The 15,567-nt window shown below is 47.8% G+C and overlaps 1 protein-coding gene across 2 annotated transcripts in view; it reads right to left on the bottom strand.

The window, feature by feature from the left end:
- Positions 1 to 5,352: 5,352 nt before the first annotated feature.
- LOC116912156 (tensin-2-like) overlaps positions 5,353 to 15,567 on the bottom strand; it is a 54,333-nt gene continuing 44,118 nt past the window's right edge. For both annotated transcript variants that reach the window (XM_032916077.1, XM_032916076.1), the window contains exon 4: positions 5,353 to 5,436. In XM_032916077.1, the coding sequence (XP_032771968.1) occupies positions 5,362 to 5,436 (75 nt within the window). In that variant the 3' untranslated portion in view covers positions 5,353 to 5,361. The remainder of the gene's footprint in view (positions 5,437 to 15,567) is intronic.

Here is a 15,567-nt window from a genome sequence, read left to right on the forward strand (position 1 = left end):
GTCATTACATGTCCTACCACCTGGGTCCACATCCTCTGCAATGTCCTACATAATAGATGTTCTCCTCCCCCGCTCTCCCCACATGCAAAATGCAAGCCTTCAGCCAGGCTTGGTGGCATAGGCCTGCAGTCCTCACTGCTCCAGAGGCTAAGAGAGGAAGATCACAAGTTCAAGGCTAGCCTATGAAACTTAGTGAAATCCTGTCTCAAAGTAGAAATGGGTAAAGGGTCATATGTCTACAGCCCTTTTGTGGCTCTGTGAAGGAGTACTTGCCTAGCCTGTACAATACAGGGCTCAATGACAAATGCACACATTTACATGTACAAGTACACACACACACACACACACACACACACGGGGGGGGGGAGTGTGTGTGTATGTGTGTGTTCAGGGATCTCATAGCCCACCTACCACACTTGCTTTATCAACAACGTCATCACTTTACAGAAGAGAGAGGTTCGCTCTCCAGCCTCTAGCCTTAATCACACCAACTAACCCTTTTAGTTCATGTATGAAGCCAACCTCACATCCAACTTTCGTAAGCCAGAAGGACAAACAGGCTCTGCTATCAGCAAAGTAGCAGAAGCCAAGCATCGCAGGTTAACGCTTGGCAGCCATTCCAAAGGTCCTTCCTCCTCCATCATGAAGGCACCTTTGTTCCCACAAATAAATGAACCTTAAAGGCAACCCTGTCCCTTGAGCCAGTCACTGATCAAAGGCTGTCACTCAGTCCATCTGGTAAGGCTTATCATGCCCTTCTTACTGTCCAGGACAGCGAAGTGTGCCACAGCGATCCAAACTGTCACTCGCCAAGCCTGCACCACTCCGAGACTCACAGACCCGGGCAGCTCAGAGTCCAAATGCGCTACATGAAGTGAACTCTGCAGGTTCACACCCACCAAACAGAGGCAGGCAGCACAGGAGGTGTCGGGACCGAGCAGGAGAGCAGGTGGTACAGGCGCCAGGACCCAGGCACTGACAAGGCAAAGGGGCCAACCTCAGAAGCAACTGCCAGCTACAGCTGCATATGCCATACCCAGAGGCACGCAGGCCACCTGTTCCCCAAGCTGGAGCCGTGCTGAGTCACAGAACCTGAGTCACCAGGACCCCTAATGTCACATGCAGAGGAAGCCAGGAGTATCCCAGAGGGACACGTGTGTCAGCTCAGGTGACACCGAGACCAGGAATTCTATGAGAAGGCTCAGGGGACACGGACGCTGGAACCTCTGCTGACGTTCATCCAGGAGCAGTGAGCCCTGGGAGTGTCTGTAGCCACTGGTTCCAGGATGTTCATCCCACAGACACGGTCTGCAAACTCATGAGACGGACACCAGCCTTGAACAGGAAGCAGAGAAGCCCTAAATAGCCACTCATTTCCCTTCCACTTTTACCAAGTGGGCAGTTTTGCACACGACTGCTCCTTGTTTTACACATGGGTTACACCAAACACTAGAAGCAGCACTGTAATCAGCCCCACAGGAGGGAAAATATCCTAAGGAGCCCAGAGTGGCCCTCCCTTTGCCTATCGGACTACAGAGACAATAGTCCCCAGAGAATGAGAATTTTTCCCCAGGAAAACTCATGCTGGGAGCAGGCCTAAAGTTAACGCCTAGTGCCAGCCAGAGGACAAGTGTCTCCCAGGAAGAGTTTATGCAGTTCTGCTAACATCAGACCACCTTGTAGGAGAGGAGAGGCCAAAGAAGATGGGTATAGCCAACCTTGACTAGGACAGCTCAACTACATAACCTTTGCTTAAACCTAAACCTATCAGTGCCCACGAAAACAGACTTGGGGGAGAAGGGCGGTACCAGACCTCTGTGAACCACGAGTACGTTTCCTTTCTCTGGCTTCTCCTATTGTTTGTCTCTTTAATTGACAGGTTGGGAACGGATGGCCAAGCCTGGCTAGGGCCTAAGCTCCAAGGACTCCAGCAACCGACGACGTCTAGTTTCATTATACACACAGCTGCAGGCAAAGGAGCCATGTCTGAGTGACCTTGGGGAGCTTCTGCTGAGCCTTCGCAGTGACCTCACAGACAAAGTCTCAGGTACAGAGGAAGGTACAGATACAGTGAATGACAGCCAGGAGAACGAAAACTGTTCCCAGGTAACCTGGCCAGTCACACGGTCTAGCGCTCTCACGGTGACGTCTGGAAGCATGTTAGAGCCAATGCAACTCCGAGGGCCAACGCCAGAGGATTATTCTCCGCCCACGCAGGGCCAAGAGTGCAAGGAATATTGGGTGCTTTCTTTACTGATGGCGCAGACACAGGCTGGCATACCATCAATATGTAAGTGACGGGGACAGACGGCACCACACAACCCAGCAAAAACCTACATAGGCCCCACACACGGCCACAAGAAGGTCAGATACACAGCCAAAGACCTGACCAGAACATCCACAGGGGTCCTTGCATCAGCTCCAGTTCACAGGCATCGTCTTCACAATTCAGATGACTCACCCTCCCCAGTAGCTGAAATATCAGAGCCATCTCTTTGATGTGGAGAACCGTCTGTGGACGAAGCCGTCTGCAAAAGTCTGAGCACTTAATACGGAGTTGACATGCGCATGATTATTCTGAAGAAAAGCACACAGACACACACACACAGGCAGAGACAAAGAAGACAAAGACAGAGAGGCAGAAAGAAAGACAGAAAGAAAGACATGCCACATAACATTCCAGTCCAGAAACTACCCGCAAGACGGCGGTCTCACCAGAACAGGCATGGCCTCTTACCACCTGGAAACTCGGCAGCTGCCTTAACACAGTGATTCGCTGAGCCACTCAGAGCTTATAGTGACGTTGGGGTCAGCTGACCTACTGCATAGCCTAACACATCAACATGTGCACATTCAATGGTGCACAGTCCACAATAATTAATTAAAAAAAGAAAAGTAGGGGCTGGAGAGATGGCTCAGCGGTTAAGAGCACTGACTGCTCTTCCAGAGGTCCTGAGTTCAATTCCCAGCAACCACATGGTGGCTCACAACCATCTGTAATGAGATCTGATGCCCTCTTCTGGTGTGTCTGAAGAAAGCTACAGTGTACTTACATATATATATATATATATATATTAATATATAAATAATATATGTTATTATATATTAAATATATTATTATATATTAAATATATAAAATATATATTTATAAATATATAAATATAATTTATATATATAAAATTTTAAAAATATTTTCAGCCTAATTTTCTACCACATGTATGAATATTTCCCTGCAAGTGTATATGTACGTTAGGTATGTACAGCGCCTAAGGAGGCCAAAAGAGGGTATTGGATCCCTTAGAATTAGAGTTATGGGTGGTTCTGAGCCACCATGTGGGTGCTGAGAACCAAACCTAGGTCCTCTACTGTAGCAGCCAGTGCTCCGAACCACTAAGCCATCTCCCCAGACCCCTCATTCATTCTTCTTTTTAATGGTTAACTATGAAACTGCCTCGGGCAGGTTTAAGGGGTCTGGCTTCCACAGGAGGTGAGAGTTCCAGCCTGCCTCAAAAGGCTTCCCAGGGGGACAACACGTTGATGCAGAGGATCATGGCAATGATGTCCTAAACCCCAGGGTAGCCTCAGCCAATGTGTGTGTCTGAGTGTTAGTGGTTAACCAAAGAAGCTTAAAACAGTTTTTAAATTAAGCATCAGCTATGCCATCACACTTGGCCACTCCACCAAGGCAGTTTGTGTAAATACCACCTAGCAGGGAGGCCCTCAGAATGTGTTTCCGGCATTGAGGAATGCACGTTGTATGTTTATGAATATGAATACAGGTATACACACAAGCAAGTACACATAAAAATCGCATCTATGACACAAATGAGTGTATGCATACAGGTTACACAAATACGCGCGTGCAAACTCACAGGCATGGTGATCAGTAATCATACACGGTATACAAACATGGGGAAAATATAAACAAACACAACATTTACAAACGTAAGACATATACATACAAATATAACGAATACACGTGTAATGCCACACTCATAGAAACATACTAATTATAGGTAGACATAATACATACATCTATATACCATACACTTATAGCAAATACATACATAACACACACATAGATGTGTCTCGAGACCCTGACTATGGGGCTCACAGAGAAGGGGAGTGGGTGGGTGGCAGTGCCCTGAAACCAGCACGGGCAGCCTGGGTGTGAGCCTGAGGTACTCTGGCCTTGGAACTCTGACACGGTCCTTACAGTTGGCAGAAATCCCTCCGATGACCTCAGATGCACAGCTTACATTCTCAGAGGGAAAAGACCTGTGAGAGCATTCAAAGGAATGCGAGCATAATGGATATCTTGTGAATGAGGCATCCGTGACGTGCCAACCCAACATCCCTTTGCTTTCATTCGGCTGCCAGCTAGGTCACAGGCACCACCATCCTCACTGAAAACAGGAGACGGAGCCTCAGCACGGAGGCCAGGATCTTAACTTGGCTTCTTCAAGGGAACGAGGCTGGTGTGCTGCCTCTCCGTCGAGGTCTCAGAATGCTCTACTCTACAAGACAGAACCAGCCTCGTGTCTAGAGATCTCCGGGCTCCGTCCAGAAAGACACGACAGTAGGAAAACAAGAAAGACCCCAACTGAGTCGTCAGGTGCTACCTATGGGAGAGCAGAGTGGCACCATGACCCCATCCAGTTTGCAAAAGTCAAGCAACACACATGAAAGGCATCTTTCTGGAGGTGGCAGGCTCGCTGCCTTCCCTCACGAGTGACGCTGGGACAGTGTGTATCCCCCCCAAGCAACTCCAACAGACACCACAGGGGCCTCCTCAGGACCCCTCCTGACTGGTGGTAATGCCGGCTGCCTGTCTCCTACGTCCTAGTTCACAGGCCTGCTGCAAGTTAAGAAGTCACTAGAGACAAAGAGCAGGTTGTCATGACATTCAATGCAGAACCCGCCAAGGAGCAAGGGGAAACTTCTTACACTCACCCAATGACAAGTCACAGAGAAAGTGTTGCTGTGTTTACTTTCAGTGAGATAGAGGCATGGCCTGTGTCAGAGGTGAATGCCACCCTAGGACACTCTACTGTCACTGAAGATAAGTCAGTACCTAAAGTCCAAGCCCGAAAGGTAAATGCTACTGGTCCTATAGGTTGCCACTACAAAAGAGCACAGGGCATTTGCTAACTTTGTTTTATTTGAGGTAGGGTCCCTCTATGTAGTCCCTGGCTATCCTGGAACTCACTTTGTACACCATACTGGCCTTGAACTCTTCCTGTCTCTGCCTCCTAAGTGCTGAGACCAAAGGTGTGCACCACCAATCAGGTGGATTTCCTATCTTGACAAAAACAAAATCCCCACGGAAGACACAGGCTGTGCTGAGACCATCCCGGCTGATCATACCCGAGCCCCAAAGGAATCTGAAAATCTTACCTGGTCCAGATGGACTTGTGCAGAACAGGTAGTCACCACCTTAAAAGGGAAAAGAGACATGAGTGAGGGGTTCTCGGGCAGCAGCCAAGGTACCTAAAGCAGTTTCCAGAGGCTGGGGCCGTGTCACAGTATCTGGAGTCAACAAAAATCCACATTCTGCTAACTCTGAGGAAGTTCGAGTCCCTTCTGAGAGTTTTAGAAAAGAAGCTATGACACAGCCGTCCACAATGGTTTGTTTTTAAATCTGCACATCACTCATAAAAACAGAAGTTCACCTCGAATGTCAAACAACCGGTCAGTGTACCCCCAGCTAAATCCTTCCTCATTGGGGAACATGAGACGTGGGGCCCAGAGAAGGTGGAGGGCTCTGCAGGGTGGATTCAACCTGCCCAGAGTGTTCACATTCACAGTTACAGATGTTTTTTTTTTTTTTTCCTCTTCAAAATGGGCTCCTTTCTCTTGAACTATCTACACATGGGAAACTGAACGCATAGTCTGAATGTACCTATTCCTGAAACAGTGGAGAGGGCTTCCCTTCAACTCCCCCAGAGTCAGCTCGCTAAGCTTCCAGAGAAAAGCAAGTAAGACCTCAACTGAGAACAACACCTTGCTTTCAGGGCAGCTGCGAGAGGAAGAGTGCTCAGGCAGAGACCGCTGTGTCCAGAGCTGAAGTCCCTGTGTGAGTCACGCTTGTCTGAGAGGCTGCTGAGGACCTTGTTCCTGTGACCTGCATCACTCGCCCCAGCCTTCTCCTGACTCGCCCACTTCAGACCCCTTGGGTCATTCCCTTTCTTTAAAGAGTTTCCTGATACTGTGGAAAGGAAGGCTGCCCAGTCACTGTGGTTTCCAATTTGGAGCACATTTGCAGGTAGCAGTGACCTTGGTCTCCGATGCGGACACTACTTACAGGCTTATCTTGCTCAGGTTTCTCAAGAGCTATGTGACACACGCCCACCCATCTGTCTGGGACACACCATTATTCCTCCAGGATGCTGACTCACATTCTTGGCAGAGAGAGGGGTCCTCTGGCTCTCGCTCACTCTTTCCTCTAAGTACACCTTCGTCTCTTCTGTGCTCGCAGCAGAAACACGCGTTTCGGATCTGTGTGTTCTCAGTTTCCCATGTACAGACTAGATTTTGACGGGGGGTGGGGGGGAGAAGGCAACAGACAAGCACAAAGTGAAAACTAACCGTTGGAGTGGGACACAGAGGATGCTGATGCTAGAACCATATGGGCCTGTGATGACACCGAACAAAGGGAACTGAACTCATGGTTAATAAAAAATCCATGGTTCACTCCACCCCAGCAAGTCTCTACTGGGGCACACAGGCATCCTGGGGCCTTGGGACATAGTCACGATGGTAAGGAATGTATGAGCAATCAGCCTCTGCCTCGGGATGTCACCTGTAGTCCACAACACGGAATACTACTCATCGGGAGGCAGAAAAGGCCTAACTGCACATGAAGAGACAGAGGCACAGTAAATGTGCGTTGCTAAGTTGAAGGCTGCATGGTTCCAACTACAATATCTTAGAGAGTGCAAAGTTATTATAGAAAGAGGAAAATGTGTGTGGTCCTCAGGGGCTGAGGGAAGAGAAGAGGAAGAGGAAAAACGGACAATGTTGAGAGCACTTCAACTGTTCTGACTGGTACCGTCACGATGGGTACACACGTCACTAACAAGAGTCCAAACCCACAGAAGGACCAACACCCCAATGAACCCCCTGTGTGAATTATACGCTTGTGGACTTTAGTTAACGATGTACTGATGTTGACTCACCAAGCATTACATAGTAGACAGATTTTAAATATACCAAACGAATGCTTAACTTTATAAACTAAAAACTGTCCTAAATATAGTTTATCAATATTGTCAAGTAACTGACCAGAAGCATATGTGGGAGAAATTCCCAGCCATACCAGAAACTCGAGTTTTAAAAACAACGTGGTTAAGGGGTTGGCATGGGCACACATCTTTAATCCCAGACCTTGGGAGATAGAGAAAGAATCTGTCAATTTGAAGCCAGCCTGATCTACAAAGAGTTTAGGCCAGAGAAGAATACACATCAAGACATGTCCTTCTGATGTAGCTATGACCAGACACCAGGATAGGAGATACCTGGATATAATTGGTATTTCCAGTTTATTTCTGGTTTAGAGTAAGGACAGTAATTGACCATGGTCAGAACCACGCTGCATCTCTCAGGATGCTCCCATTCTTGGTTCTTGACAGTCAACCAGGCATGAAGGAACGTGGACACCCAGCAGCAGCCCTCTGATTGGGCTTCTTGGTTATCTTTGTGGGCTCGCAGGTTCCAGCCGCCGTCCACCCTGACTAGAAAGCAGGACACAGTTTCTCCAGACTTCTTTCTACTCGCTGGAGCCCACAAAGATCTGGCGCTCATAGCCACCACCGTTCTTGCCCCAGTGACCTGTGGAGCCACCTGCCCACCTCCCCAACTCTATCTCTTGAGGATAAAGGCATAGTCCAGTGACAGGCAGGCAGTGGTCCAGCTGACAGAACAAAGACAGCTCATTGTCCGTCCAGGGTCCAGATGGCACCTTCCCCATCTTCCTGCAACTCTGATCTAACGCTCTGGTTCTCTACCCCTTGGCGTGTCACTGAGGGAAACACTGTGCACCTGGGACATCTCGGGATATCCATCCAAGGCCACAAGCTGGACTGAAAACTGAGTAGCAGACACCAACACAGGGCACGGGGACAAGGGCCTGCCTAGTACCAACCCATCCTCGGGTATGCTCCTACGGATGTTTCTACGCAGGAATCTCTGAGCTAAGACACCTCCTTCTGGGATTGGCCCCTAATACGCACCTACCAGCCAGCGCATGGCATCATGGAGACGGAGCAAACTTCAGAAGGGTGGAGACTAGAGGACTGCAGACTGAGCGCCAAACCCCAGGACACAGCCTCATGGGGCCACGCATGTGCAGGCTCAAATCAGCTCCATAAACACGTCCTCCATAAGCCACGCCTGTCTGCAGGTCTTTGTCCTGAACCCTACCGACACAGAAACTCAGCACATTCTGCCTAGTGCGTGGGAAGTTAAAGCAAGAAGGACTGTCCCACGTTGGATCCCACAAAATACACCCAGCGGGTCCTAGTTGCCTTTCCTCCTCCTGATGGCAGTAAAGGGTCAGGGTTAGCAGCTACAGAAAATCCCAGAAGAGAGCTATGCGCCCTACGCTACGAGCAATAGATCTTGGGACTCGTGTCCGTCTCTTGACCTGACCAGGGCCCCTCTGAGGAACCTGCCTGAGAGCCATTTTATGGCCTTTACTTGGCTTTGTCTGTGGCCTAATCTGTGGTTACCAAGGACAACCATAAACAAACAAGGCTACGTCCAACCCACACCTGGCTATGTGGATACCAGGAGCCTGTTGACATTGATAACCTTGTCTCCAAGCCAGCGGGTCATCAAGGAAGCAGGAGGGGCTTATGACCTGATAGTAATTACACAGGCCAATGGCAGTGTGCGTATTTAAAATGCAGAGACTAGGAGGAGGGTGGGGTTGGGCTCTGTGGTATAAAGCTTGTCTAGAATGTATGATAGACACCCCACCTTTTTTTTTTTTTTTTTTGAGAAATATGTGAGTTGACATGAAAGTCCATATGACTAAAAGTCTGAGGGTCTTGTGAGAGACTTCTGATGTGTGACACAGTCACTAAGTATGTGGATGTGTACATGTGTGTATGTGCGTGTACATGCATGCCCTGGAGGAATATGTGAGTGTGTTTTCTATGTCAGAATGTGTGCATGTCTGTGTGTATGTCCATGTGTACCTCTATCAGGGTAACCACAGATTCCTGTAGTCCTGAACCTTGGACAAAAGGTAGAGCTTTAACCAACAAGGGACGTGTACTTTGAAAAAGAAAGTTTCAGCCACAACCAGCTGCCTCTGCCCCTCACTATAGCAGCAGAAGTCTCTGGTACTAGGAGAGGATCATTCAGGAGATCAAAGTCCCCAAAGAGAGAAAGGACAAGCCCGTTGAACCTACTGTTTGCAGACTCTCATCTTTCTCTTCTCACTCACACAATCAAACTATGAATTCAACCCTGGTTGTCGTGCTCAATTAAATTTCATTTTGGCTAAGTCGTATCAAGAGTGATTACTTTTCCATCAATTTCTCTAGGAGATGCATGGTTAAAATCACTCCATGCTACTACACAGAATAAAGATAAGTTTGCAATCAACCTTGTGAATCATCAAAAATTCCAATCCTGTTGGGTCCTGTGAATGAGCTTTCTAGACCATCACAGAAGCCTGGAAGAATGGAGAGACAAGCCCTCAGGTTCCCAGCGTGTTTTTACTCGTTATTACTACAGTGGAAGCCTGGGTGCTTGCTCTCTCTACTGGCCCTCTTTCTTATTTGTTCTCTAGATGATTCTGCCCATAGGAGAACTCTCTCAAGTGGGCATCAAGTATGCATGCATGGAGATCTGAAAGGAGAATCAGCCATCAGTCATTCGGTAAGAGCACACAAGAGCTAGGGGGACAATTTGGCAGAGTTCCGCACGCACCAGGCCCTGAGTTTAACCCCCCCAGCACCAGAACAAATGCATCAATAAATGAATGCAGGTAACTTCCAATAAATCCACCAAGAACCTTTCAGGTACAAGACAAAGGAGTAAAGGAAAAAGACTGGCCACTAGCCACCTCTGCACTGCCGGTGGGAGAGAAAGCAGTTGCCTGCTTAAAGAAAGAGCCACCTAGGGGTTGGGGAGTTAGCTCAGCAGTAGAGCGCTTGCCTAGCAAGCGCAAGGCCCTGGGTTCGGTCCCCAGCTGCTAGCCACTGAGATCCAGAGTGCAACATGGGTCAGGTCACTTCACATCTAGGCTGAGAGCAGCATCACCTCACATAGAGGCTGAGAGCAGCATCCAGGCAGAGAATTTTTCCAAGAGGCAGTTTTTATCACTTTATAGCTTTTACGGCTGACCGTAAACATCACTAACCAGTGAACAGGCCCATTGTATTAGCTTTAGAAAAGGTGAGTTTTCAACTGTTTTTATGACTGGGATTATCACTCACTATAAATGGAGGAGGTGAATCAAGAGAAAAGTTCCTCATCCCTTGATGCTGTCACATAAAGAACAGGACACTCTATTTAAATGCTGCCCATGCTAGACTGCTGGGGCCACAATGAAGCCCCACAGACACAGGGTTTTTATAAACAATAGAGACTTTTATTTCCTCGACCCAGGAGGCCAACTGAGGGATCTAGACTGAGGTCTGTAGGACTGTTCCCTTCTTTGAAGTTGTCCTCTCCTCGCTCCCACATGCGGTCATTCACCTGCCTATTTATATCTTGAGTCTTCTTAGGAGAAGAAAGGTCACATGGGATTAGGACCCACTCTAGTGACTTTGTTTGAACTTGACCTCTTAAGAGACCATGCCTATCAACACAGCCATGTCCTAGAGTCAAGATTCCAGCACATGAACTTGAAGAAATATGGTTCGGTCTAACAGTTAGTTATCAAAGGTTTCCGAGACCCAAAGCATTCTCAGAACACCAGTCGGGCAGGACTAGACCCCCACCAGCAACAAGTCTCTTCATTCAAGGCCGCTCCTTGAACAATTCCAAAGCCTGAGGCGGGAATGTCAAGGTCAAGCTCCCCAAGGAGTCTGCAAGAACAAGGGACCCTCAGGGACAGGGGCATGAAATGCAGGCTGCAGAACTTCGTTAACCTTTCCAAGGATGAAAGCCCTCTCTACCTTTGCTCCTGGGACCTCTTTGCTAGGCATGACCCTGGAATCCTTAATTAGGCTCACATTCCTCAAGAAGCCCTGTTAGCCACTAAGTGGGAAAGCCCAATTTAGCGTGCTTTAATCCCCATGAGAAACAAGCCAGCAAAGCAGACACAATTAAACCCCAGGGCTGCCTGCCACAGACAAGGCACCAAGCTAGGAGGAAAAGTGGTGAAATTACGGGAATTGGAGCTGTCTCCCTTAAAGGTAGGGAGACTAGGGAAGATCGTGCCCCTGGCACAGTTATCAGCAAGTCCCCGCCAGCGGCTCTGGGATTGGCTGGCCTGAGCCTAGCCTCCGTGTCCTCTCCAACCTCTCTGTGCTTGTGAGTTTTAGGGGAAAGAGCTATTGGAAGGCATCTTAGGTCTTCTTATGCTTCGGGCAAACCATATGGGGCTTGTAGGAGAATGCAACAGAATTAAAAAAACCAGAACACTGTTCTGCAGCCCCTCTGCTCCCCCATATCAGAAGTCAAAATGTGAATTCTGAGAATTCTCAAAGGGCATGAAAGGTACCCCTTCCCAGGACACTCATGGGACTCAAGGTCTAATAGGGACCCTAGGACAGGACCATTTAACCAAGGAACTAGCCTATCCAAAAGTATGAGGTCAGGATGCATGAACAAGGACAAGGACAAGGCCAAGCATGTCAGGCTCTCGGGCACACAGGCCCATCCTAGACTCCCAACATCCAGCAACTCCAGGGCCCTGGCTATAAACTCTTAAGCCAACACTTACCAAGTTCTTTTGTCTTATCTCCAGAAGCAGAAAAACAAAGATCACACGATAATAGGCAAAATGCTTGCTAAAGAACCAGAAGAGAAAAGCTAAAGCTAATATATCCAGCTTCATCGAAGAAAGAGTAATCCTTGTAAAGCCATTCTCCCCACTTAAGATGCCAAGGATCAAACTGTATTTGCTTCAAAATAAGTAGACACATTTCCACAGCAAAAAAAAAAAAAAAAAAAAAACAGGCCTAGGGGTTGGGGATTTAGCTCAGTGGTAGAGCACTTGCCTAGGAAGCTCAAGGCCCTGGGTTAAGTCCCCAGCTCCGAAAAAAAGAACCAAAAAAAAAAAAAAAAACAGGCCTGATACCAACAGCCACACTTCCCCAGAACCTTCCTCGTGTCCCCAGCAATGTGTCACCAGCTAAGAAAACAGTTAAAAATACAGAATGCTGGCATTGGTGACTCACATTTTAAGTAGTTAGGAAAGACTGCCATGCCAGTCACAGTGCTCCAGGTCTTTAAGCCCAGCTTTGGGAGGCAAAGGCAAGAACCGTGTCAAATCAAGGTTAGCCTGAACTACTCAGCAGTTGCTAGCTAGCCCAGCCAGGGCTACAAAGTGAAAGCCTGTCTAACAGAAAAGGGAAAGGTGTTCAATTAGCTCTATGTCAAAGAACCCTGCACTATCCCTCCAGCCCTCACTTGAGGCTCTTGTGTTTCAGAGACAATGGCACCACACAGGGTCTTTTGCAAAGTCAGTCATCAATGCAGACAGAGAGATGACTCAGCAGTTAAAAGCACTGGCTGCCTTTGCAGAGGACCAGGGCTCAGTTCCCAGCACCCATATCAAGGCTCACAATTACTTGTAACTCCAGTTCCAGGGGATTTAACACCCTCGTCTGGCTTCCCCAGATGCACACACCCAATACATCCATGCAGGCAAACACATACACTAAGTAAAAATAAATAAATATTTTTTTAGAAGAGGCAGCAGGGCTGGAGAGATGGCTTAGTGGTTAAGAGCATTGGCTGCTCTTCCAGAGGTCCTGAGTTCAATTCCCAGCAACCACATGGTGGCTCACAACCATCTGAAATGGGATCTCGTGCCCTCTTCTGGTGTGTCTGAAGACAGCAACAGTGTACTCATATAAATAAAATAAATCTTTAAAAGAGGCAGCAGCAATCCTTTCCCCCTTGAATCTGATGTTTTCCTGGTTCGACTTGTGACCTATTATTTCCAATGAAGTACGCTGGTTTAAAACCTCCTTCTTCTTCCTTCTAATCTTCCTTCTCATGGGAAAGTAGGAGGGTTAAAAACTCACTCTGAAGCCCAAGCTAGGCTCAAATTCACAGCAATCCTCCAGCCTCGCCTCCTAAGTGCTGGGAGCCAATAAGCCCAAAGTAAATATGGTGGAATTTGGGAAGCCAAAGCTTAAGGGGCTGCAACTGTTGTTTTTCCTGCATGCACATCCATGGATACAACCACGTGCCACGCTGCAAGGAAGCCAGCACTACCAGGTGGACAGGCAGGCCTACAGCAACACCCCACCCCCCCCCTCCTTTTGTCCTCTGGCAGACAACGTCACATCTGATCTTTCAGCAACTATAAATAAAGGGATTTGTTCCCACTCCAAGACGGAATGTCAGCAGGACAACTCTGCCTAGAGAGAGCTAGAGATCTGAATATGTTCCTTCCGGCCTCCCCCAAAGGCAGCTGTAACCCCTCAGCCAAACACAAGTGATACAGCAATGGCTGTGCTCAAGGGGTGCAGTCAAGAGGGAGGAAAGAATGAGGCCCCCGACCCGATTCCAGGACAGAGTACATTGTATACTTTCTAGGAGATTCCTGTACAAATATCCTGACCCCTAACCTGTCATTTGCCAACAACTCACTCCCTTTTCCTCACAAAGAAAAGCTCAAAGGAAGGATGGCTGTTTCTCAAGGCTTGAGCTGCATTTGCAGCGTCCACAGGGGGGTCTGTGCACTTCCCACACGGGCTTCATGTTCACCAGACTGTCCACCAGGAAAGGGCCCTCCCATAAGTAAAGGGCTGAGGCCCAGTCAAGCAGCAGCTCCCATAAGCTTCTGCCGCAGCCATGCAGAATCTGAGATTTCCATTTGAATCTATCAGGCAGGCTCCCCTGGTCACGTAGCTGACTTACAATGAATGACCATTGGCTGATGATAGAGAGAAGGTGCCTAACGCCACAGAAGGGGCTGGTTCTCACAATTCAAAGGCTTTCCACAGGGGAGGTGGTCTCTTTCAGTCAGCATCTTAAATACAGACAGAGAGCTACCGGTCACATCTCCAACTCTTCTTGGTTCAGTGGTCTCAACCTCCTGTCATTCATTAATTCATTCCTTCACACACTAGCCATTCACAGTGGTTAATCAAATACCATTTTCCAGGGCAAGACACTCAACTATTAAAAAGAAATTGCAGCATCTTCCGGCATTCAACTTAAATCAGGATACTATGGGAAGTTTTCTTTTAAGACATTTTTCTACAAAGTGTCTAAGAATAATGTAATATAAAGTAAATAAGTAAATAAATAATAAGTAATGACAGTGCAATGATTAAGTTCACATACTGCTCTTGGAGAGGATCTGAGTTCAGTTTCAACAGCGATAGTCTAGTTACTACCACTTACTTTAGCTCCACAGGATCAACCCTCTCTTCTGTCCTCCGTTGGCACCTGCACTCACGTGTGCGTACACACAGACAGACGTGTTCAAGGACACATAATGGAAGATAAGACACGTCTTTTAAGAATTAAAGTAAACGTAACCGTAATTTCATATCTGACTAGTTAAATCTTTATTTCATACTCTCTGCAAACAACTGTCACCTCAGACCATCTGACATTAACCTACCATCCAACACTAATCATCCACCAGGGTTCTCTCAACCCTGTCAAAGCCATCTCTCTAGGATAGCACACCATAAAGAATTACTCACAAGCCACCTCTGTCCCAGCTAACCAGGCCTCCGGGCCCAAGAAGTCTCCTTTAAAGGAACCCACAAAGTCGAGCACAGTGCTGGCCTAGCAGGTGGGGGTTCTGGGTTCAATGTTTAGCCCTGTAAAATCAACGATAAACAAGCCCTGTCAATCTCTTCTCCTGACCCCATTCAAGACCTTCAAGGTCAGGCCACACACAGAACCTCCAATGGGGTCACAAGCTACACGTGGTGCTCTTCAAATGCAAAAGAAGGAAATCTACAGTAAGACTGGAATTGCAGATTTTACCCTACATTCTACATTCCATTCATTCAGCTCCCTCAGCCTTCCCCAAGGCTCAGCGAGTATTTATTGTCCTAAGATCCGGTAAGCAGGGAGATATTTAGAGTAACAAACATTCGAGAGCTAAAACCCCGAAATCCTCCTGTGCCCTCCCCTGCTGACCCACCCACTGGTTCAGAAAGTCTCGGGGAATTCTCAGGTGAGTCAAAAGTCTGGAAACACACAAAAACAAGCTCTGTCAGCTGCCCCTGGGAGGAGGGAAGAAGGAAGCTCTGGGGCTATTTCTATGTTCAGGGGAACATGGGGGTGGCTACTTCCTGAATCCCTTCCTAAAATTAACTGCTTTACAGAAGTAGCAGAGCCTTGTAAACAGAAGCTTGATTTTGCAAGTTAAAACATTCTGGAGACTGGTGTGTACAGTCATTTCAGCCCTGC

The sequence above is a fragment of the Rattus rattus genome, chromosome 11 (genome assembly GCF_011064425.1).
Source record: "Rattus rattus isolate New Zealand chromosome 11, Rrattus_CSIRO_v1, whole genome shotgun sequence".
Classification (NCBI taxonomy): domain Eukaryota; kingdom Metazoa; phylum Chordata; class Mammalia; order Rodentia; family Muridae; genus Rattus; species Rattus rattus.